Source organism: Corvus moneduloides, chromosome 3, assembly GCF_009650955.1.
Source record: "Corvus moneduloides isolate bCorMon1 chromosome 3, bCorMon1.pri, whole genome shotgun sequence".
Lineage (NCBI taxonomy): Eukaryota > Metazoa > Chordata > Aves > Passeriformes > Corvidae > Corvus > Corvus moneduloides.
The window spans coordinates 99,219,832-99,243,774 of NC_045478.1; the positions used below are offsets into that span (position 1 = coordinate 99,219,832).

A 23,943-nucleotide genomic window follows, 5' to 3' on the forward strand; every position below is an offset into this window, starting at 1 on the left:
TATCATTTGCAGAGAAGAGCAGAGAATCTTCCTATTAACAGAGGAAATGGCCAAATGCTGTAATAGTTGCCATGCCAAATCTTGCAGGGCTCACCTTAGCCTAGCAACACCCAGGATCTCTGTGAAGAAACCTGTAGTGGGGATTTTTAACTCGCACCAAGCATGGGCACTCAAAATAGCAAGTGGCTGTGTGAGAAGCCGTCTCAGCCACACGTTCCACAGCTCTGCAGCTCCAGTCCCTCTCACATCCTGTCCTCTCTTACACGAGAAGCTTTGTAGCCCTGAGATTAATAACAGTTGTGAGTTCAAAGGCAGTAAATGGAACTGCTTCAGTTACTCAAACCAGAATTTAACACAGATGTCTTCTGAAGTACGCTTAATGCTCAGCCACCATCTATTCCAGGATTAGGACTGACACTATTATCCGAAGCTTTGATCTTCCTTAATTGATTTAATTTACTTCATATAAAAACACACATTTATATATACAAGGACAGGAGAAATATTTACATATGATTACATATACAAAGTCTCAGTACAGATGCTCACTTTTACAAAATAAATGATGCTAAAATCTGTTTTCTTGAGAATTTTCAGTCTCTCAGACATTAGGTTGGACCTGTCTTCTTAGCACCAAACGTCATTAATAAGGCTTCTAAAATCTCCCTCCATTTACTGTGTTAAGAACTACGTTACAGACTAGACGTGAGTATTTACTGCAGGCACATGCAAGCATAAGCTACCAAAAGTTATCAATGGTTAAGGCACAATGCTCAGTATAGTACTATTGTGCAATCCTCTAGGTACTAGTGAGTAAAGAAAACAAAAGTAAGCTAGCTCAAGTGAATACCATTTACCGGTAGCCTGTACTGATCTTTAAAATTTAGTCAACACAAATGCAAACACAACCCAAGTCAAGATCCTGTCATGTGTAGAAATATTGTCCAGGAAAACCCCAGGCTGCATAATTGGATTACACGAAACGAAATATCGGACTCTAAGGTGTTGATGGTTCAATTCCTATTCAGAAGAGCACACTGCAAGTAAATACATACAATTACTAAAAATCCAAGTTTCAACAAACATGGCTATAAATAAGCCTAGATGACCTACATTCAGGAAAGGTAGAAGAGCAGGGACCAATGTCACATCTGCACACGGACTTCCTTAAAACTCCAACATTGCATCAAATCTGGTGATTTCAATATGCTGCAGTGTCAATTAATTCATTAAAATAAAAGCCACCTGCCTCAGTAATTAAGGAAGGTGAGGTGCATTAGGAGAACTAGACATCCTCCAGCCTCTTTAGAGACATGCTGAATGTAAATGAGCAGTTAGTGGTTTCCCAAAAGACTGCCCACATATGTAAAGCATGCACACCAACTCTGAGAAGCACAAGGACTCAAGCTAAAAACTGCAATTTAAGAGCAGGAAATGAGTTAAATGGCAAATACACTTGCTGGATATTGGATGCTACTGGTATGTGTAGGCTTTCATATACCACCAGTGTGACAGTAAAAATAGAAATATTTTAAAGGATCAAAGAATAATTAAGGAAGCTCCCATGCGTAGCACTGAGGGGAGATGAGTTTTAAGAAAAAAGATGGAACACATGGGACAAAAGTACAACTGAGATTCCAATGTGAAAACACAAAAGGAGAAATTCATGTGCTGAGAGTGATCCTCCTCCGCCGCAGTGGGTAGCGCCTTCTCTCTGGGGAATCTGCAGCTTTTCTTCTTTTTAGCAAAACATAAGGATTTTTACTGGAAACAGTTTCTGTTGGTGTGACTTCTCCTGGTGGTACTAAATTTTGGACATTGTTTTCCTCCTTCGCCTTGCAATCAGAAAAGACTTCTTGCCGCAGCTTGCAGAGTTCCAAGGTTGGTTGCCAAGTTAATGCAAGGGAAAAACCTTCTGCTTTTTCTATGAGTGCTGGAATAGACTGCAAAAACAAACCCAAGTATCTCAAGTTACATGGGAAAAGCAATGGTTACAAGGCATGCAATATGCTAATTAGATTCTGACAGGCACAAAAGCTTCCGTGTCTGCAGAGACGATGCTCAGGATGGTGGGTGAGGGTTGGGAATGCAGAGCTGCCACCCCAATAGTGAGGTGTCTGCACTCAGAAGCCATGCAAAGAGTATGCCAAGTTGAAGTGTTCCCTCATGACATCTCTAAGCTGAGGAAGTATCACAGGAACACCACAGCTGAAGCCTAAGCAGATACTGAAGTAATAAATGTCATACTCCAGATGAAGTCATATAGGTCTTCAAAAGATGTTCTATTTTTCAGATGCTGCAGGTTCCAAAATCTCAGTAAGAGTATTTCCTACAGCCACAGGGTAATCTTCCTTACTACCATGTGAGGGGGAATGCTTTACAAACACAATGCTTTACCTGCTTCAAAAGTATACACGGAGGCTTTTTTTCTACCAAACTATAAGGAAGATGAGTTAGAACTCTTGTTTTGTGACATATTACCAGATCAAGAAGATAAAAACATATTCTCTTGGAGCACATAGAGGTCTCACCTGTATTGCTTTGCTGATCTGTTTGGATGCCACTTCGGTTGCCTGCTTCAGATCTGTGATGTAAGCATCTACAGACAAACACAGAGCCCAAATCAACTTCTGAAACATAACTCCCTCACTACTCACTATCAGAAATCAGAGAGAAAACCAGTGAAGTCCCTGTATAAAACCCAAACCTGCAGCACACATCCCTTTCACTGTAACACTGATGATGACAGCTGGCATGGTTTATCTTACTAGCATTATTCTTTATCACTCAAATTGCAGTAGAGGGTAGCAGTCTCAACTATAGAAAGCCCCAAAGTTCTTACCTAGAAAACACAAAGCCAGTATTTGACATAAAAGAACAGTTGTAAAGAAATGATTACACAAAAATATTTGTTTTCAAAACTTTTAAGCTCATATTACATTTGATAAAAACCACAGAGAACACACACCACTGTAGAGAACATGAGATGAAGAAAGCCCATTTTAAGGAGGGCAAATAAATCATCCTATGTCTCCAACAAGTTGGCTTTTACAGTAAAGGCTACTATTTTTTTCTTCTGGCTTAACTCACCAAGCATTAACACCAAAAAGAGCCAAGCATAAGTAACATGAACTGCATTAATTCTGCTGTGCTAATAAGGAAAGAAAAAACCCCAGCTTTCAGGAACACTGAAGCAGGCAGCAGGTGCAGAACACCAGGGGGAATACAGCATACATTCGACAGTAGCAGCAATATGGCAAGATCATCAATACTTTAATTCTGTATTCTGTATTCAAGAGTTAAACTCTAGGCTATTATGAAACTGGTTTGCATGTTCTCCATCCACAAAACTTAAAATGAGCAGACTAGCATGGTTCTGGGAAGTAAGGAGCGTCACCTCCACTAATATTAGTTTTCTGTAGGGTTTTACCAGAGCCTGCAGTGCACACATCCCTAAATCCTGTCAGGGTTAAATACAGCATTCTGTTTTAAGCCAATCTTGTTAGTGCTGCTGTAGGTAACCAAAGTCAGTTACTGCATTCTAGCACAGGGCTACAGTGATTCCCTGCTGAAATGTAGTAGCCACCAAAAGATGGTGTTTGTTAAATTGTCCATGTGTCCAGTGCGCTGGTCAGACCTGGTTTAGGAACACATGATCCCTATATGAACATGGACCCTAAAATGCACCATCATTCAGTTTGAAGAATAAACAGTCCAGCAGCAGCCTCTTTAAACACATCACAGAGCCCTACGGACGGGCATCCTCTAAAAGAAGGGTATGCCCATAATGAAGCATTTCTACAGTAGAGTATTGGGATGAGAAGATTGGTGACCTTAGGAAATAGCAAGGAAGAAGTTAAGTAGAAATAATTATTTAGATTATTATACAGAAAGACTGACACACAGTTAAATGAAATTTGCCTGCAGGAATTCAGCTTCACATAGATGGCATTATATTCTTCAGTGTTCAAGGCTTTCCAAAACATAGGGAAATGAAACAAGGAAATGAAAGGTATTGAGTAATCTAAACATTTTTGGTTTCTAGCCACTGTACTTGCTAAACTGGGATACATAAACTTCCCAAAGACTACATAATACTAAAATTCTGCACAAACTCCATGGTATTTTTGCTATAGCTTTGCTGTTACCAAACCCAAAACCACCATACTATAGTGCAAGCTGCTACTAACTTGCAAGCAGCTCACTGACATCAGAAAAGCCTGGATTTGGACACTAGAAACCAAAAGGAACCCAGCTATGAAGCGTCACTCTGTACTGCTCCTACTAGCTGCCTTGCTGCACACAGGCTGGCACTGCTGGAAGCAATGCCTCCCATTTACAAAGAGGAAATGATGCTTAGAATGAAGTCAGATCTGTAGGGTGAGAACTGGAAGATTCAGCTCAGCTCCTCAAACTCTGAGCACCACTGCTTGTTACGCCAGCTTTACATCCTGTGCAGTAATTCATAGTGAGGGTTCTCACTTTTCAAATTAGAACTGCATGCTAAAGTCTGTCATTTTTCAATACTTAACAACAGGCAACACAAAACTTCCCATTTCTTAAGGCCAGCCTCAATCATCTACAGCAAAATCCACCACCTTGTTCCAAGGAGTCTTTCCAAAGGCATCTTTCGAAAGCATGCAGTAAACCTACAATGTTGTTTACAGCTCTGTTCCTTCATCAACCCTTACAAGTGGCATGGGCAGGACAAAATCTGTGTCCTACTTGGCAGGCTAGGAGAGTCAACACTGCCATCACTGAGTCCTACTCAACAGCTTTCAATTCCCTGAAGGAAGTGATTGCTAAGGAAGGGAGGTTGAAGCATTTCTAGTACTCATGTAAAAGGAACACAAGAACAGACAAAGTAGAATGTCAGTGATCCATCCAGTTCCCCAGCTGGCCTCCACCAGTGATGAAGGAAAGAACTAAGGAAGCCTCCTGGGGGTAGCTGTATGACAGTTTCTCTCCAATACACACACAGAGTGGCCAGCTTCTGCCTTTAAGTACAGTGCCTAACTGCAGGCAGCACTCAGAACAAGAGAAATGGACACAGCAAAACGCAGGCAGCAACACATGCCCTTATGACAAACTTCTAGCTTTCTAGTTTATTATTTAAAGAGCCAGTAATTTTAAACAAGCTTAAAGAAAGAAAATTTCTTAAACATTTTCAGCTAGCCAGAAAGCGAGGCAGTGTTTCCTCAGTACAGCTGCCCTCCCCACAAAATCTTTACCTTGACAAGGCTGAGGTCTTATCTCTGCTGGTTTTACCACAGGCTGGTAGAGCTTCTGCATATTCAAAAGAAAAAAAAAAAGAAAGAAATAAAAATTATGGAATACCCTCTTGGTTTAATAGATATCTAATATACATATAGCAGCCAGAACAATGGAGATGGTGGTAAAATTATTTAGATCAAGAATGTATTAGAGATACAGTTTATAGATACTTAGTTACTGAAAACAGTATTCTGGTTAACACAGTTACATTCTCTGTAAACACATCTCCAGAATCTGCTTTAGTTTGCAGAAATCTAATCATTAAAGCATGAGAACTGACATCCAGGCATTTTGGAAGAAGCATTGCCACCTGCTGCACGACTGAGGAAAAAGAGCTGCTCTAGCTCCTCAGGAGCCATTCACAGAACCAGCATGCTTTCACAGAGCCACGAACTCCAACAAAGGGAGTTTAAGACAAAAAGCTAAGCAAAAGAAAAGTACTTAAACAACTACACTCTAGCCCTGCAATTACTTATGCAGAAGTAAGAACACTGCTTCACAAACTGTGAATCTTGTGACCTGACATCAGTTAACTGAGACATGAAGTAAACTAATAGTAAATGGACACAACCCATACTCAGCTATATTGAAGGTAGAATTAGAAGCAACTAACAGGGAAGAAGGAAACAAGGCAAGGCCATGGGAACACAAGTTATATCAACTGCAGGTTAGTGTTCTCCACTTCAGGAGCTGTCCCCCAGCCTTCCTCAAGCAAAAGCAAGTAGGGGAAAGCTAATCATTCCTCTCTGTAGTTTTGTCAGAGAATTTTTTCACAGTTCACAGAACTTCTTAGCAAGTTCGCAGTAACAGCTCCAAGCAGAAGAACAAACATTGCTTGCATTAGCCTCAAGCTCTACAGAACATATTGACTGAAAACCCACAGGATGATCTATCTCTTGCTTTGGCAATTACAGCGAGATCACCACAATAAATGAGTGGTGCTCTCCAGATAAATCACATCTTCATGGCTGCTCTTTATGCCTCAGAATGCATTACAGGATTAGCTATGGCTGTGAAAGAACACAAGAAATCTTCAACCAAAAGCAGAGAAACCACTGGTACCTTTGCAGAAGTAGCTGAGAGACGAAAAAAAGAGACCATTTACAGAGATAAAATAAGCTTTCTATATTTCTTTCATATATTTCTACATATTCTTACAGGGATAAACTAAACTTTTGCAGACAATTTTAATTAAAATAATCATCTAGTTGTGGTGGTGTAAACTTTGAAGAATCAGCAAGAGAAAAAAGGTAGCATGAGAGGTATTCTAAATAACTAATCCAAGTGGGACTTGGGTAGCAGAAAGATTAAAAGGTCTTGTTAAACCTTGGTGTTATGCAATAGTGTATTTTATTTTAGTTGATTCTGTTTGTTTGTTTTATGTACTTGATACACTGACAAAACAGAGAGGCAAAAAGGCAACATATGTTAGAGAAGACCTCAGATGTAAGACAAATGTGTACCCAAGTACTTTTCCTTACTGTAAATCATCCCTGCCTGGCTAACCTAGAGAGTTAACATTTGTCAATTTTAGTCCTCAGAAATGCAATGCAGGCTTTTACACAACTGTCTAAAAAACCCTGTCTTCTTCAGTATAGAACAGCTGAAGTTGGAAAGGACCTTTGAACACCCTCCTGAAAGTCGGGCCAGCTAAGGCAGGTTGCTCAGAGCCTCATCCAGTAAACTTCTGAGTATTTCCATGAATCTCTCCAAGGATGAAGACTCCACAGTTTCACTGGGCAAGTTATGCCAGTGTTTGACTCTGCCTCAGCCTCTTGTTTTTTGCCAAGGGAATCCTAATTAATCAGGAGATAAGCAAAAGGGAGGCCTAACATAACTTCAGGGAAGATCTCTGGCAACCAAGGACATGACTGGGTTGTTTAATGCCAGTAATTACTTTACACTGTGTGTCAAAAATCCCACAGAATTTACCGCACTGATTCACTAATCCACACTGCCTTTTTTTTCATGCTTTACTGAAAGACATTACTTGACACAATTACTAGCTCCAAAAAACTGCATAAGAAGCCACTGACATTTCTTTTAAGTCATACACTACACGATACTATCTATCTGTATGTAGTGTAGCATTTAGTACCTCAACCAGCCCTTGGGCAAGGACTTCAGGAACTCAGATGTGACAAGATAAATAGATGCCTACTGGTTTGTAAATCATGAGTCACCAGGTTGAAGCAATCTGCTCAAGTTTCTTTGTGCCACAGACCCAATTCAGGCATAGACACAATGCTTTGTAGCAACCCTTAGCTTACTGCACAACCAGTTAATGTAAAAAAGCTATTTAATTTTACTATAAAGAATCAAAAGCAACCATGGGAAGGAGCTTAAAGGTCAGCACTGTATGATTAATTTCTTCAAGTTATACATGGTCAGCAGCTGCAACGTGCAAAGGTTTTCTGAAAGTCTTAGGTTACTCACCAACATCTCTTGCTCTGCTTTCATGGTTTGGATAGCATGCACTAGGATCTTTTTAGGCCACTGTTTGCGCCTAGTTGCTGTCTCTACTATTAATTCATCAAACTGATCCTCCAGAATTTTAATGTTGGAACCTGAAAGTGACAAACACACAAAGTTACTGTGGAATTCTCAGACCTTTTTTTTTTTTTTTTTTTTTTTTGAGACAAACTTATCAGGAAAAAGCAGCTTTAGATTTCAAATAAAAATGTCATGCATGATTATCAACATAAAGATAAATGTATGTCTTGAATCTCCTTGCTAAGGCTGTATAGAAACTGGAGCATAACTTGATGTTGGCCAGTTATTTTGAAGTAAATGATCTGGTGGGGACGGAGGCAGAGAACTACCCTCCGGGGGAAAAAAAATATGTATTTCCCTATGAACTCTGAATCTGTGAAGAAAGTCTTACGAAGCAATGGCTGTCTTTTGAGGTAATGTATTTTTCAACAGAAGCAAAGCAATGAAAAATGGTTTATCTGTGTGATTTACAAGCATTAAACAAACTCCAACTGTACAAACAGTAATTGGAAGCCTAACTGATTTTACCTCACACAGAGCACAAATAAGCAGTTTAACACTTAAATTCACTGTTCCCACTAGTGTGTTGAGTACAACTTGCAAGCCATGCAATGTTTCCAATCTAGCAATAAAGAATGGATTTTGAGCACCCTCTCTGGGTCACTCCATGCAGAATCAAGTGATTGCAAAACTCAGAAAGGCACAGCCAAGGTTTTAAAAGTTTGTGGGTTTGGTTTGGTTGTTTGTTTTAAGATCACCATGACATCATTTAAGTATAGACAGGAAAGACTTAAGCCACTGGTCAACATAAACATGGAAGGCACAAAATGCCAGATCTCTTAGTCACTCAAACTGGATCAGAGATAGGCACAAGTAAATCTGTATCAAATTAAAAAGCACAATACAGTCCTTATACCAGCTTTATGCCAGCTGTGGGCAGATGACAGTGTCTCAGTTTTGCATTTTGCATCATGAGCAGTGCATTTTTGACCTTGTAGTCAAAGTAGCTGTAGAACTACAACTTCTAGAACTACAACTGCAGAAACTTCACAGAATCAGATAGTAGTCTGGGTTGAAAGGGGCCTTTAAAGGTGATCTCATCCAAGCCCCCTGCAATGAGCAGGTACACCTTTAACTAGATCATACTGCTCAGAGCCCACATTTGCTCAGAGCTTCCTGACCAAAAAGCAGTTCAGTGTTTTCAGTTCAACAGCTCCACAGTTAGCTCAATGTACCTGTACTTTCAGCTTTGTGTAACTGCAAAAAGCATCAAGCTGCAGGCAAAGAGCACCTAATGCCAACGCACGTGAGCGAATGAACTGCACTGAAACTTTCTCTGGACACCAGATGACCAAGAATCTCCACTACTATTATTCCAAAGGCAGTAATTATAAATACATTGCTTCTATTACATATATTTATACAGCAATAATTTTCAACGCTTTGTATATTAAATAGCAGCAAGACACAGTCTCCTAGGATCTTTTGATAGAAGATATCTTGGTCACTGCCCCCAACACTCACGCTGGAAGGGCCCTCCAGAGCCTCCTGCTCACAGCAGGGTACACGCCCATTTCAAAACAGGTTGCTCAGAACACTTTGTCCAGTTTGTTTTTGGAAGCCTCCAGTGCTGGAGACAAGCTCTCTGGGCAGTCTTTTCCAACGCTCTCTTATCCTAACAATGAGTTTTCACTTCCTTACATCCAGTCAGAACCTCCCCTTTCAGTCGGCCCCGTTTTACCTCTGGGCAAAAACAAACCAAACCAAAACAAACCCACCCAGCAGGAAACGAATGGAAACCGCCGCCTACCGCTCTGCAGCCGGGAGTCATCGGCGGCCTCCTCCCAGGGCTGCCCGTTAATGGTGACGTTCTCCCGCACCGCTGTCTCGAAGTTCTGCAGGACACGGGACAGGCTGACAATCCATTCATCCAAGAATCCACCCATCCCTCCGGCGGGAAGGGCCCCTCCCGCCTCACCGCCCTGCCCGGGGGCCACCCCGGGGCCAGCCGCCCCCTGACCCGGGTGCCAGGCGCTGCCAGCGGGGCCCACCGGGCCCTGTGCCGGCCCAGGACGTTCCCGCTCCCCGCTTACCCAGAGCGCGTCTGCCTCGGCGGCGGCCCCGCCGGGCTGTCCGTGCGCCAGGGCCCGCACGAAGGGCGCGCACAGCTCCAGCACCGCGCCCAGCCCGCGCCGCGAGCAGCAGCGCACCCGCGGGTCCCGCCGCGCCGCGCCCTCCTGCTCCTGCTCCTGCTCCTGCTCCTGCTCCTGCTCCTGCTCCGGCTCCGGCTCCGGCCCCGGCCCCGGCCCCGGCCCCGGCGGTGGCGCCGCCGCCATTTCCCGCCTGGGACGCGGGGAAAATGCCGGCCCGGAAGCGGAACCCGCGGCCGCCCGGTGCCTTCCCGCCCGGCGCGGCATGGCGGGGCCGGTGGACTGCCACTGCCACCTGGCCGCGCCCTGCTTCCAGCCGGTGAGGCGCGGCGGGCGGGAGGGAGGGAGGTCCTGGTCGCGGCCCCGGTGCTGAGGCGGTGCGTGTCTCTTGCAGGACGTGGCGGCCGTGGTGCGGGCGGCGGAGCAGGTGAGGCGGGGCTGGCCTGAGGGGAGCCTCTCGCTGCGCCCCCGCGGCCCCGCCGGTCTCAGCGGGCCGGGGCTCTCTGTGTGCCGCAGGCGGCCGTGTCGGCGCTGGTGGTGGTGTCGGAGCAGGCGGGCGAGTTCCGGAGCGTCGTGGAGCTGGCGGAGAGGTGCGAGGCCGGCGGGGATCCCGGCGCCCACCCGTGTCCCGGCGCGGGGTCCGCGCCTTGGTGGCGCCTTGGGGATTGGCGAGGGATGCGCTGCCTTCCTCAGTCAGGCCGGCCCTTCTTGTCTTTAAACCTGGGCTCTCTGTGGGCTCGTGGTGTTAAACTTGGGTTCTCTTGTGGTCTTTCACACTCTCACTATCTATTCTGTGCCTAGATTCCCAGGGTTTGTCTTGCCATGCCTGGGAGTTCACCCCGTTCAAGAGGTTTCTCCAGAGGAGCAGCGAAGTGTTACTTTGAAGGTAAAGCACGGCCTCTAAAATACTGCTGGGACTTTTCAGGACAGACAACAGGATGCTCCTGATTCCCGAAAGATAGGCTGGAAATAAATCCCCATAGACCGATGGCTATAGAGCAGGTATTTGTTTATTGCAGCGCTGGTGGTGAGGGGGATTTTTCCTCCTAACTCACCCACCCTTGTCAAGTGCTGTGGTATACTTACACACTAAATTTTGCTTAATGTTGCTATGTCTTTACAGCATCATCACGTATGCAGTGGAACTAATTTACATAGCATGATCTCATGGTTATTAGATAATTCTTTGCACTGCATATTCACTTCCCCCGTTTGGGGGTCTTTGATGAAGGCTTCTAAAGTCTTCTTTGCACTTGAACTTTTCAACTTTGTCTTTGGGGCATGCGCAGTTAGGATGCTCTTCAGTCCATCTGGTCTTAACCGGCCTAAATTCTTTGTTTGGTGGCTAATTGGCTTTGGCTTCCCAATTTCTCATTAGTACTACACTTATCTATTTCTGAAACTGTACACCTGGTAAGTTTTGGTTTTTTTCTTCTTTCTCTTTTTCTCTATTCTGCATATAAGCAACTAGTTAACTATATACTAGCCATTACATTGTATAAAAAGTATTCATATTAGATTATATGGGTATCAAAATTTGTGATTCAGGTTATATAAGCATCAGGTTATAGGTATAGAAGTTACGATTCAGGCTACATAAGTAAAAGCTGTGATTCAGGCTGTATAAGTATAGATGGCTATGCTTCAGGTTATATTGATAAAAGGTCATGATTTGGGTTATATTGATATTAAGTTTACATAGATATCTTATAAGCCAAGCTATATAAGCACTTTGTTACTTTGACCTAAGTTATACAGACATCACTCCTGTCTGCCTGATTTACCTTCAGGTCTGCCCAGTGGCTTCTCTGTGCTCTGTAATGCAGGAGACCCAGTGGACCAAATCCCAGGCTCTCTCAGCACATCCATTTGTCCATGTTAATCCTTAAAGCAGAATTGTTCACTGGAGTCATCTGGCTGTATTACTGCAGTGAATTGGTTTTAAAAATCCCAAGTGTGCTTTGCTTACAGCAAAGAGCATATGCAGATGTCCCTTTGTTAACATGGGAACTGGAAGGCAACTGTTTGTGGCCTTATCCTGAAAACCTCAGGGAGCCGTCTGCAGCTATTTAATGTTACCAAGCTATTTATGGGCCTTGTTTTCTGCTGCTACTGTGAAAAGTTAGCTTATAAGTAGCAGTATTTAGAATAGGGAATATATATACATATAAATGTAATGAGATAGATATAGATATATATATAATGAAAGAGTTATTAAATAAAGAAGGTAACTCCTTCAGGTTTCTAAAATCTGACTGCACAGTTCACAGTAATGGCAAGTTCTAAAGCACAGAATTTCAGAACAGTGAAGGAAACTCCAATTTAATCATAATGCTGGGTTCATAACCCTTTCCTCTTGTAAGGGCAGTAAGAGTTGCATCTTTCATTCTTGCAGGATCTGGATGCTGCACTGCCTCTTATAGAACTTTACAAAGACAAATTGGTGGGGATCGGAGAAGTGAGTAGGACTCCATACCTTGTTTAAATCTCTCCAGCAGCAGCTGTCACTGGAATTACAAAAACTGAGTCAATGCTTGTTTTTCTGTATGTGATAAGAATTGCTGTCAGCCTGAATAAGCACTGAGTCTGATTGGTAGTTCTCTTAATGTGCTTTCCCTTACAGATTTGCCTGACTCCATCTTTTCCTTTGTTATCATTATTAGAAAATAGATGGAATTTATGCTGGTAGAGTCATAGGAAGATTACATACTTATGCTATCTCGTGTTATACCCAAAGGCAGGTCCTTCTTGCCTTCTTCTCTGACAAAGTTAGGCTAAGCTGTGATTTCAGTACACCACACTGACTTGTACAGTTTTTTTTTTTAATCCTTCATCTATCTGTATCCATCTGTTGTCTCCTGTCTTACATTTGTTTATAAATGAATTGAGGCTTTAGGATGGAGTCTGCCTTTATTTGTGTGTTGGTACCACAGGGACTTGTGTCTGGTTCTGCACTGGCTGCAGTAAAAGCAGGTTTTGGCAGAGCTTTGTAGCTAAATTTGTCACGTTGTACTGTATATGAAGGACTTCTCTTTGTGTAACTGTGAATGAGATTGCTTTGACAAACTTTAAATTTTGCCTGAACATGTTTAGATCAAAAAAGTATAGAATTAATGGGAGATTTTTGCTAGAGATTGGACTAAAGCTATGGGTTCAGGTCAGAAATTTTACTTATACTGAAGATCCATATTTGAGACTTAATCTGACATAGTATTCAATAGAATATAACCCCACAGAAAACCAGTTACAGACTAAAATGTTAAATACCCTTGCTAGTAGCTGTCTGCCCACAAATGCTTTCATAGTTTAAAAGCTTATGATTGAGAATGGATTTTTTTTTGAGTTAAGCTGCAGCTGAGCTCATTTTAATTGGTATATATATTTTGAAATGCTTTGCAGTTTTGAAGGAACTTATGCCTTTATATGTCTAATTATGGTTTTGTTAAGTGTTAGGTCTGTAAAACTTTTTCCCTTCTCTTCTTGCACTGTAGGTTGGACTAGATTTCACTCCCAGATTTGCCAGCACCGATGAACAGAAGGAAGGACAAAGACAGGTTTTGATCAAGCAGATTGAGCTGGCAAGAAGACTGGATTTGCCTTTGTAGGTTTTGTTTATACTAGAAGGAGAATTTGCCAGATCTCAGTAACATGTGGAAATACTTCCCAGGGTTTATGGTTACTAAGTGCCCACGGAACTTTTCTTAGGTGGATTAAACTGGCATTAGTGTCCTGTCAGTCTCCAGTTTGTGATTTAATTATAGAATTTTCCTTATGTTTGCAGTTCTGTACAGTCATTGTATGCGCCCTGTTCTTGCTGTGTTATTCCTATATCTTCACTGTAGCTGAAATTTTTCATATATATATCTCAGGGGGTTTTTTCTTGATAAAAGGTGTAATACAGATTAATTATTTTCATCCCAAGATACTGTTAGTTTGTGTTTGCAAAAAAAAGTATTTGGCTAAATTTCCTAATGCCGGGGCCTCTCCTTGCTGTGCAGAAATGTTCATTCCCGCTCAGCTGGAAGACCAACCATTAATCTCTTGAAGGAACAAGGTATGCTTTTAATGCATTTCCTCTGCTATGGCTTTTGCCAACGGGATTTCTCCAGTTGTGCCATGTCCTCTCATCAGTTTGTGTGTGTTAAATTCGGGAGCAATAGTGCAGAGATTCTGTGCTTATTCTGTGCGGGGCCAAGGTCTCATTGGAAGCTGACACAGCCCTACTGTTCCTTGCTAATGATTTACTTTGCTTCGTTTCTCCAAGGTGCTACCAAGGTGTTGCTCCATGCCTTTGATGGGAAGCCGTCTGTAGCCATGGAAGGGGTGAAAGCTGGGTACTACTTCTCCATTCCTCCTTCCATTATAAGGAGTGAGCAGGTAACATTTTGTCCTGGTTTTGGCTGGGCTCTGCTCCTTCTCTGTGCATTGCACATTTTTACTTTGGCTGAATTTCTGCCTGGGGCTTTTGCCTCAGCTGGACTTCGGAGGGGAAATTCTGGCTAAACCAGTTCAGCTATTCCTGAGAAACAAGGGGGGGTTTTTCTCATTTGATTGTGGTTTCCGGTGAACTCTTCTTTGGAAGCTTCTGTCACTGTATTGTTTTACAGTAGGGACATGACATGTAGAGAAGGGAGTAGTTTCTCTGATAGGACTGGTTTCTGTGATAAGCTCAGGAAATGTAAGAGAGAAAAAGGCTCGATTCAAGTGTAGGATGTATGAGGGATGGATATAAATGGGGATGAGATTAGGAATTCAGGAAAGCACACTGGGGTTGAGAAGTAAAAGCAGAGATAAGGAAAAGATACACAAATATTATATGCACAAAACCCAGCAAATTAGAATTGCGTTGGCAACTAAACATGGGGTGTTTTGTGCAATATAACTGTAGGATTTAATAAATAACAATGAATTCAGTGTTGAGATAATAGTACTTCAGATATTTAGAAAACAGGAGAACCCTAATTTGAAGGGGCTTCTTGAGCAGCTCCTGGTGGTTTTGCTTCCATTCCGAAATTGTTGATACAATGTAGACAGTGGCACCAAAGTGTTTTGAGTTGCCTTTAAATGCAGGGGATATCCTCCCTTCATGTTTTTTTCCCACAGGTTTAAGTGCATAAAGTATTTAATGGCTGTCTTATTTTCTTCAAGAAGCAGAAGCTCGTGAAACAGCTGCCTCTGGAAAACATGTGCTTGGAAACTGACTCTCCTGCTCTGGGGCCTGAAAAACAGGTAAATGATGGGAGGGAGGGACTTCTGTGCATTTGTATCCAGACCCACACCTTGTGGAGGTCAGCTGCTGGCACAGGAGAGTGAAGTAGTGCAAGCATGGATACAAGAGAGGAAAGAGGCTACAGAGGAAACATAATCCAAGAGGAATGGATACGTGTCATTTTTCTGCCACACATGCCACAATGTGACTGAAGTTGTGTCAGGAAGTACTGAATCTGAAACACTTATGATCTCTACGATCTGTAACTGGCTGGTTTGTTTGTTTTTTAGGTGAGAAATGAACCCAAAAATATTTACATTGCTGCTGAATACATTGCCAAAATTAAAGGAATTCCAGTTGGAGAAGTTATAGAAGTGACTACACAGAATGCACTAAAAGTATTCCCCAAACTTCAGCACTTTCTTCGGATATAGATTCAGAAACTGAAATATATGATGTTGCGAAAAGTATTACTTGTGGTGTAATTAATAAAAGCAACGTGCATCTTGTGTTAAAGTGGAGTTTTGCTTTTGGAAGCAAGCCGTGTTATATAGCTGGATAGGATGAAAATAAGGAATTTCTCAAAGGCCTTTGGTGTGCACCATCTCTTGAATGTGATAAAGACACATTGTTCATTTGCATCATGTCTCTGAACAAAAACTTTGTAAAGAAGAGGGCCATAAAATTGTCAGTTTCGTTTCTCAGACTGCTTGCCAGCTGCTCCTAGTCTGGGAGATGGCTACTGTGCATTGCTTGATGTCCACTTCATTCCTTATTTCTGCTGACTGAAAGCCACAAGCTGTGGACCCAGTCATGACAAGAAAGCTCCTGTTACAGCTTGCAGAGTGCACATCCCTTTCTGAGCCATTGGAAGAACCCAGCTGGATGGACATTCTGTGTTGTGCTGACTGGACTCCGAGTGGTGTAGATACAGTTGGAAATACAAATACAATACAGTTGGAAGGAAAGAATTAACAGCCCTTCTACTCCTCTCCTTTTCCCTTTTATAAAGTGACAGTTGCTAAGACCTTGGCTATTTTGAGAAGGATTTTCTTGAAATTTTAAAATATTTTATTTTTTGAATTGCGTTCAAAGGAAAAAACCTGGGTTTGGTCTTAAGTTCAAGGACTCGCTCTTCTGACTGCTCAGTATGAGGAGATACAGGATGTGAAAGGGAGACAAGCTCAGTTTTGTCCTATCTTGGAGTGTTAGTCACTGTCCTGAAAACTGAATCTTGTGCTCCCTTACAGCACCTGTGTGGATGTGGGCTTGTGAAATGCTGATCAAAACTTGATTATAAACCAGCAATTGAATGAGGAGGGTTTTACATGACGCCCAGCTGTTCTGAGGGCCATTAAGGAAGTGGAGGTTTTCTCTCTTTATGGGCAGTTTTACAAAGTCAGTGAGGAAAATACACAGGTGTTAACTTAGTCCATGACCACCTCAGGGAGGGCAAGGGGCAAAAGCTTGCAATGTAAGTGATGCCCCATCTTAAAGTTTTGTTTTCCTCCATGTTGTCTTCCTCAGTTTCTTAAAGCCACATTGTCAGGGGGTATTTTTGTTTGTCAGAGCTCTGTTCTGCCTTTTGACTAGAGATAGCTTACTCAGTTTAAATATGTGTTCCTAAACAGTTTTTGGCATGGAGCAAACAACCAAACTTGCATGGTTTGTCTCTATTACAACGTGTATTTAGAGCAGCAAACACCTGATGTTTGCTGAGAGTGATCCAGAGGAGTTAGAGCCCTTCCTTTTCCTGGATCTACAGGCACCGTTTCCACTAAATTGGGCAAAGGACAGGATTTGCCTCCAGATGGTGCTAGCGAACAGGTGTGTAGTAGTCGTCAGACTATTGGTGTGATTCACTTAATGATTATTAATCGTATCACTGGAGATGCTGAACACGTGATATGAGGCAGCCTTGCATGTGCTTCCTGCTGCCTGTGTGTTGGGAAGGCTCCCGGTATTGCTCGGGAATGCCATTATGTATGGATACGCTCCAGGTAAGAAGTCAGGCAGCATCCAAGTGTTTGCAGAGTTTTGACCTAATTATTTTTCCCTGTGGAATTCTTAACATTGGATGAAAACACCGGATTTGCAAAAAGGGAGGATATTAAGCAGTCTCCTCAAAATCCCTGTCTCTGCATGGGGGTGGCATTGCTGTGGTTCAGCTTTAGCCTCGTGGTAGGATGGTTCCTGAGCGTTTGAGTCCCTTTTGCTGCTGCAGAAGCCTGTAGACACACATCCTGCAACTCCCCTGTGGGCAGGCACTGTTGAGGGTGGGCAGCCCCTCGTGGGCCGTGGGGGCTCTAGGACAGCCCGTGTCCCAGTTCCCTGCAGCAGCAGGCCTGGAGCTGCTTGTGGTGCTGCAGCAGTGTGGTTGAGGCTGGGAAAGAAGCACAGAGTTGCTTCCCCCTGGGCCAGGGAGAGCTACCATTGCAGCAGCCATGGGCAGGGCGAGTCTGGCAGGGGGCCCATGGCAAAACAAACCAGCTTTGTCCTCTCCTTAGACCTGCGGCGCCGGAGCTAAGTCATGGAGTAGGTGACCTGGAGTTCCAGAAAAGGAAAATGCAGTGTCATTCCCACCCTGCCTTGGCATCCCTGACTCATTACAAGGGTCAGAAGCAGCACCCTTTTCCCAGAGCTGCTGGTTTGGCTGTGCCCCAGTCCCTGCAGTCAGTGCTGGGGGCGGGCAGCAGGCACTGGAAATAAAGTTGTTGCTCTGCACAAGAAACCCAGCTTTTTGAGGTGCTCACTTAGGACTGGTGATAGTGTTGTGCCGTGAGGAGGAAGTCTGGTTTCTGAACAGGAAAACTACACTGATCCTCAGCAGTCATTCTGTAACTTTACCTCAAAAGGGGAATTTAACAGAGAGCTTGGATTTCTGCCTGCATTGCCAGGCTAACACCTGGCCTAGAGGGGCTGGGGAAGGCAGGATGGCTTTGGGGGGGCTGTGTGGCTGCACAGTGTGAAGCTCTCCATCCCCACAAAGGCTGGCCTTAGCAACATCAGTGTGTGTGCTGAACCCTGTTGCAGCCTCTCAGGTGTCTGGATAAACCATGCCTTCCCCTAGGCAGCACAGGACACTGAAGTGGCCAGGGATGTACTGGAGGAAGGACACAGTGCAAATTTAGCTTTTGGGAAAGTTAGTGGCATCCCAAGTTTTCTTTTCAGCCACGCCATCAATTTTGGGGGGTCACATAGAGCCCAGGTGACCTCTGTCTCAGAGAGAGGAACGGCACAGATTGCAGCAGTGTGGAAAGAGGTAGGTCTCAAGCTCCATCTGATACCTTCAGCCACCAGCTTTCCTTGGGATGCTACAAACAGCAGATCTGGTTGCACTTTGCAGGACTCCCCATGTCGCTTTACCTTGCAGGATGTACAAAGGGGACAAAAAAGCCAAGAAAGGGCTCAATCTGTGCTCACTTAAACAGTCTTTGGGGGGCTGCAGCTGGATCACCCTCCCAGGGTCTTTCTTCTGAAATTTGTTTTTAGCCATAGATTAACAGGGCCTGAATCTCCTGAACTCTGGGACAAAGTGCTCTGAGTTTTTCCAGACTCTGACATGGGAGCAAGTGAGGAGATGGTGATGAGGTCAAGGGGGTGAAATGCTGTTTATTCCTGATGTTTATCATGATAAGAGTTTAGGCAAATTGACTAAAGGCTTTTACTGGAGGTGCTTCCAACAGACTCCTATGCAATGCATAGATAGGCTCTTTAGAGGCCAAAGCAAATAAATAATTGCCTGGAAATGCAACTTTCATCACTTATGAAGTTCTGCTTTTGTTTGTTTTTTCATTAAGGCAGACTGGGGTTCGATCTTCTGTTCCCATTATGGAGCAGGAAAGTGGATTTGAGAAAGTCACTGGCTTAGCATAAAGCTTTATTGTTCTCCTTGCTTTCTATATGCGGTACAAAGATACCACTGAGATCAAAGAAAGGATATGAATTGCCATAGCACCCAGTTGTCTCAACATTTTCCTCTTCAGCAGGTAGTTATCCATCTGTTCATTTTCCCTACTGGGGCTGGCTTTTTTATCAGTGTGAATCTATTGGGGCATGGACGTAACCCTCAGTGCACTGCCTGATGGCCCCGCCATGCAGTGAGGGCCAAGTGCCTTCTCCACCGGCTGCCGAGTTTTTGAGCTACTGTGAATGACAAAACAATGAGAAACCCTAGCGAGGATCATGGTCCTGATGAACCCTGGGGCAGGAGCTGATACCCATGTCCCCAAATGCTTGGTGCTGTGCTCGGAGAGATGCTGCTTGGCTGAAGCACAGGACATCAGAGCCACTACCCTGCTCAGGTCTGCTGATGAGAACGGGGGTGTGGTTGCCCTGAGGAAGCAGAAAGGATGAGGCACTAGAGCACCTCTGAGGCATGGCACTGAGGACAAAGAGTCTGGAGAAGCGTATCTGATGTCCTACCAAAGTGGCAGGATCAAAAGATACGGATTTTGTCTGCAGCGTCTGGGTGAGATAATACAGCTTGTAGCCTGCGAGGGCAGGCACGGCGGCTGTGACTGCGTCCAGGTGAGCCCAGCCTGCCACGGCCGAGCACGGGCTGTGCTGTGGCTGGGCAAACCTTCAGCTGCCCACTACAAGGGCGAGTACCGCTGCCTGAATGAGCACGAAGCAGCACCGACATGTGGGGAAGCAGGGCCACATCCCCCTGTTTTGGAAGTGCAGGGGGTGAGACATGGAAAAGTGACGGTGTCGGCAGTGTGGCCGAGCCCCTGATAGCCCAGATACCACCGGGCAGGCGGGCTGGGCGAGCACACAGGCTGTGCCTGGCTGCCTGTTAAAGCCTGTCTGCAGTGCAGGGAGAGCTGTATGTGCTCCCCACCCTGCTCAGTCCTTCTCGACCGAGCCCGTCGTGCTGAGGAGCAGCAGAGCCCTCCCCGTGGCCGCTGTCCTCTCCATCTGCTGCGAGGTCCCCGTGGCTGCCTGCACTTCTGCACCTGGGCCACCCTGGCTGCCAGGGAATAGCAGCTGACGTGTTCCTGCCTCCTCAGCCCCCCAAAGGTATCCTGGCTCCATCCCTGTGTGTGGTGGGGTTCATCCCATTCGGAGCAGAGCAGATGGGCAGTGCAGCGCCGCAGTCCAGGTGAGGTGCCCACATGTATTTTGTATTTCTGTGACAGAGTGTGGACACTGGGTTTGTGTAGTGCTCCCCCATGGACTTTGCATTCACTCTTTTGGCTGTGCCAGGGCTCTGTGCTTTGTCACCAAAGAGTGCAAATGGATGCTGGTTCCTTGACGGTGCCCAATCACACCGTAGAGTACATGATCCCACATTAATAAAAGTTGTTCCACAAGCAGCACAACCAATAATGCTTTTTTGCCCCAAGGATTTAAGATCTCACCACAGCAATCCCAATCTCCTACCCATGTCCTGTGACGCTCCCAGTACAGCCCAGCACTCCTAGTGCTGCATTTCCAGCTCCTTGTGTGTCTCCCTGATCTCTGTCATGGTACCACCAGCTCCTCCGTGTACCTTCACCTCTGCCCATCACAGTACCTTGGCTTTCTTCTGTGTCCCTGTGACCTCCCTGTAATTCCCCATCTCTCTTCCACTGTGCCTCCCTGAGCCTGTTGGATCGTCATTTAGGCAAGATTAGTCTGGGTAGATCATGTTTGGATAGCTGCTGGCACCAGACTCAGCAGCTGGGTGTGTGACTCCTCTTGGGGGCCTTGGGAGAGAATGGAGACAGTCGGTGTCATCTACATGTCCACAAACTCCCACAGACTCCCACAAACCTCTTAGGGACTTTGTATCTCCTGGAGGTCTGTCCCTCTGCCAAATTTTGTTGACCATTTTCAAAACCTCTGAGTTGTGGATGTGGACTAAGGGTTGGCACGACCATGTTAAGTGAATTCCATGGAAATGTGTGTACGTTGGATACATCTCCTGGGTGGAGTTGGACCTGTTGCTTGGAGCCTCCCAGGTCTGCTCAGCCTGGTGAACCTGTGAAATGGGCCTGGGGTTATCTAGCAGGAAGGTCTGTCTTTGTTAAGTGCACTGCCTGGAGAGGGCAGCTTTGAAGTGCTGATTGGCACTGGCTTTACTGTTATAAACATATAGAGAGCATTTTTGTGCTCAGATCATTTCTGGACACACAACAAAGGGTGAGGAAACAAACAAATGGAGTGCTTTGGGAACAAGTTAAATGGAGCACCACATGGGGAGTTTCAATCACAACATCACCAGATAACTTCCCATTTCTCTAGGGGTCATTATTCCTGCCTGGAAAAGTGAGGGTGGAAACTCAGCTCTGTACTACACAGGACCTCTGTGCTGAGTTGAAGCAATGGTGAGTGCACGTGCAGCGGGCTAATGTGGTGTGTAATGTGCACAAGCAGATATCAGCACTGTCCAAAATAATCCCTCCTGTGCTCCTGGTGAGTGCAGCACATCCATTGACAGTCCACACATGTGATGCTTATTCACAGATGGTGTTTCTTGATCAGCACGTGGAGGCTGCTGTCGCTGTTCCAAAGTAGGCTCTTTAACTTTCTTTCCTTTCACCCGTTGTGCAAGAGGCCAATCCACACACAGAGTCATGGTATTTGATTTATTTACAGTTCTGTGCAGAAAGCAAATCCCAAACACGGCCCCGTACCAGCCACTTTGAAGGAAGTTAACTCTACCCCAGCCCAAACCAGCACAGTAGCCCAAAGTGATGAAGGGCTTGGCTGAAAAGGCAATGATTTGTGGGACTGGTCTGGAAGGTTGGTTCAACAAGACCTGTTCCCTAGCAGTGACAATTGCCTTTCCTCTGGAAAGGACACCCCTCAGGACCAGGCTGCCAGAGACCTATTGAAAGGTTGCTCAGAGGTTTCCCAGCACTTAACAAGATCAGGCTCAGTTCAGCCAAATGATGAAGAATGGGGCCTTTCTTTCTCTGCTCACTAGCAGAGTTACCTGGACTAACATCCCTCCAACCCTCTTTGAGTCCATCTTTTAATTTTGTTCTCAAAGGGCTGAGTAATTAGGTTATGTAGATGCTGTCAGCAACACAGGAGGCTGGTAGCCTCTGTCCTGGACTGTCATTTTCACGGTCTGCTTTTCAAGTTGTACAGTAATGCAGTTTTGTATTGTGGCTTTGTTTGCCATGGCTCAGCTGGTTTATTACAGGCCATGGAATCTGTCCTGCTCTTCAAGAAACACAAAGATAAGCTGGTGGCCATTGGTGAGGTAGTCTGCTCTGATTTCTGCAGAACCAGAGTGTGCTTGATTTTGCTATGTGGAAACTGTCTGAAGCTAACTGTAGTAGTTTAGTTTCACTGTAGCCTCTGACTGCTTACATTCCTCTGCGTGGATAGATATGAAATGAGTTGAGATTAAACCCCAAAACTTCATTTTCTTGGCTAAAGATCCATGCAAGGGTAAAATGAAAATTGTGAAATCCCACAATGGAAGCACATTGATAGATGTCTGAAATGCTGGTTTCCTGCAATGAAGATGTTGTAGGGAAGCTAGTGAAGCTACTTTAATCTGTGCCAGGAGTGTTTTTGCAGCTGTTATCACATTTTCTTGATTTTTATTATTCATCTGTTACTATATTTGCAGGTTTGCTGTCTCTTCAAGGGTGCTGTCTTCTGCTCTTTCTTCATTGATAAAAGCTTCTGCCACTCTCCTGAGAAAATTAAGCTAGTGAAGGCATTAGATCCCCAGAGTTTGGAGTTCATCACATTTCATGAAGTCTTAGATGACTTTTTGTGTGGATTGGGCTGGACTTCACTCCATGGATTGTGTCCATACCTCAGTAATGTGAGGAGCAGCAGAGAGCCCTTGTGTAGCAGCTGGCACAGCAAAACTAGACTTGCCTGTATGAGTCAGAAACTTTCACACAGTGTCTCCTTCATACATGGAACTTTAACTAGGCTCAACACCTGTTTCCTGCATCACAGCTCCACAGGCATCCCCTAAAGAACACTAGTGATTGTTTTGAAGTTTATCTAAGTGTTCAATGGTGTAAGATGAAAAGATAACCATACTTATGAGCACTTACATGCAGGAGCATGGTGTCTTTGTCAAAAGTGAACTAGAAAACTGTTCCTTTCCAGCTGTGCCTCTGATGAGGATGTGGGAGACTTCCTAGCCTTTTCTTCAAGATTCTCCTAAAGGAGACTTCTTTTTATGGTTCTTCATCTCAGAGCCTCAGGGCTGCTAGTTAGTACAGACCCAGTAACACAAGGGATCCCAAAGTACGCCTGAACAAGTGTGGCAGATGGAAAATGAGTGAAACAGAGACCAAGGAAAGCACTGTAACTTTGTGGGAGGAATAGTGAAGGTAGTGGAGCAAAACAGCCACTGTCACAGCATTACCCAGTACAGTGAGATTTTTTTGAATCAGGGAAGGAAGTATGATTTCATGAGGTATTTTTTCTCCCTGTGGACTATTTTAAGCAGATATATATATTCCAAATTTTACTCATCTAATGGGGAAAAACACATCATTCCCACTCATTAAAAAACACTCATTAAAATAAAACATGACTGAAGACCATAGGACAGAAAAAAGTGCCATAGACCTGGAAGAGACACAGCTGAGCAATTGCAGCAAAGACTTTTCCTTTGCAAGTCCCACTGTGGACCAGGAAGGTGCCAACTGAACGCTGTGCCCCTTACCAGTCCTTTGGAGATTGGTAAGTTAATTTGGTGGTCCTTGCCTACCTACCAGTGGGCTGAGGGAATCTCAGCAGCCATTCCACCCTATGGAGGGCAGGGCTAACAAATCCAAGCTCTGCATTTTTCAGTGGCTGAGTACTGCTTAAAATCTTGGAGTGTTCTCATCCTCCTGTAAGAAAATTTGA

At 44.4% G+C, this 23,943-nt stretch overlaps 2 protein-coding genes across 4 annotated transcripts; one reads left to right on the forward strand and one right to left on the reverse strand.

Moving 5' to 3' along the window:
• Positions 1-431: 431 nt before the first annotated feature.
• NSL1 (NSL1 component of MIS12 kinetochore complex) lies at positions 432-10,199 on the reverse strand. The gene is made up of 6 exons (XM_032102953.1): positions 9,861-10,199; positions 9,578-9,662; positions 7,711-7,841; positions 5,232-5,286; positions 2,532-2,599; positions 432-1,943 (listed from the first exon to the last, which is right to left on the reverse strand). Exons 1-6 carry the CDS (start codon positions 10,182-10,184, stop codon positions 1,665-1,667), a joined length of 942 nt encoding a protein of 313 aa, XP_031958844.1. The 5' UTR covers positions 10,185-10,199; the 3' UTR covers positions 432-1,664.
• Positions 10,155-16,153, forward strand: TATDN3 (TatD DNase domain containing 3). Of its 3 annotated transcripts, none has more exons than XM_032102950.1 (10): positions 10,155-10,236; positions 10,312-10,344; positions 10,434-10,507; positions 10,719-10,803; positions 12,313-12,375; positions 13,409-13,518; positions 13,916-13,971; positions 14,182-14,294; positions 15,066-15,146; positions 15,417-16,153. In XM_032102950.1, the coding sequence occupies exons 1-10, from the start codon at positions 10,183-10,185 to the stop codon at positions 15,558-15,560; spliced, it is 813 nt and encodes a 270-aa protein (XP_031958841.1). In that variant the 5' UTR covers positions 10,155-10,182; the 3' UTR covers positions 15,561-16,153. The 3 variants fall into 3 exon arrangements, with proteins under 3 accessions (XP_031958841.1, XP_031958842.1, XP_031958843.1); XM_032102951.1 differs by having other exon boundaries at positions 15,069-15,146; XM_032102952.1 differs by lacking the exon at positions 12,313-12,375.
• Positions 16,154-23,943: the final 7,790 nt, after the last annotated feature.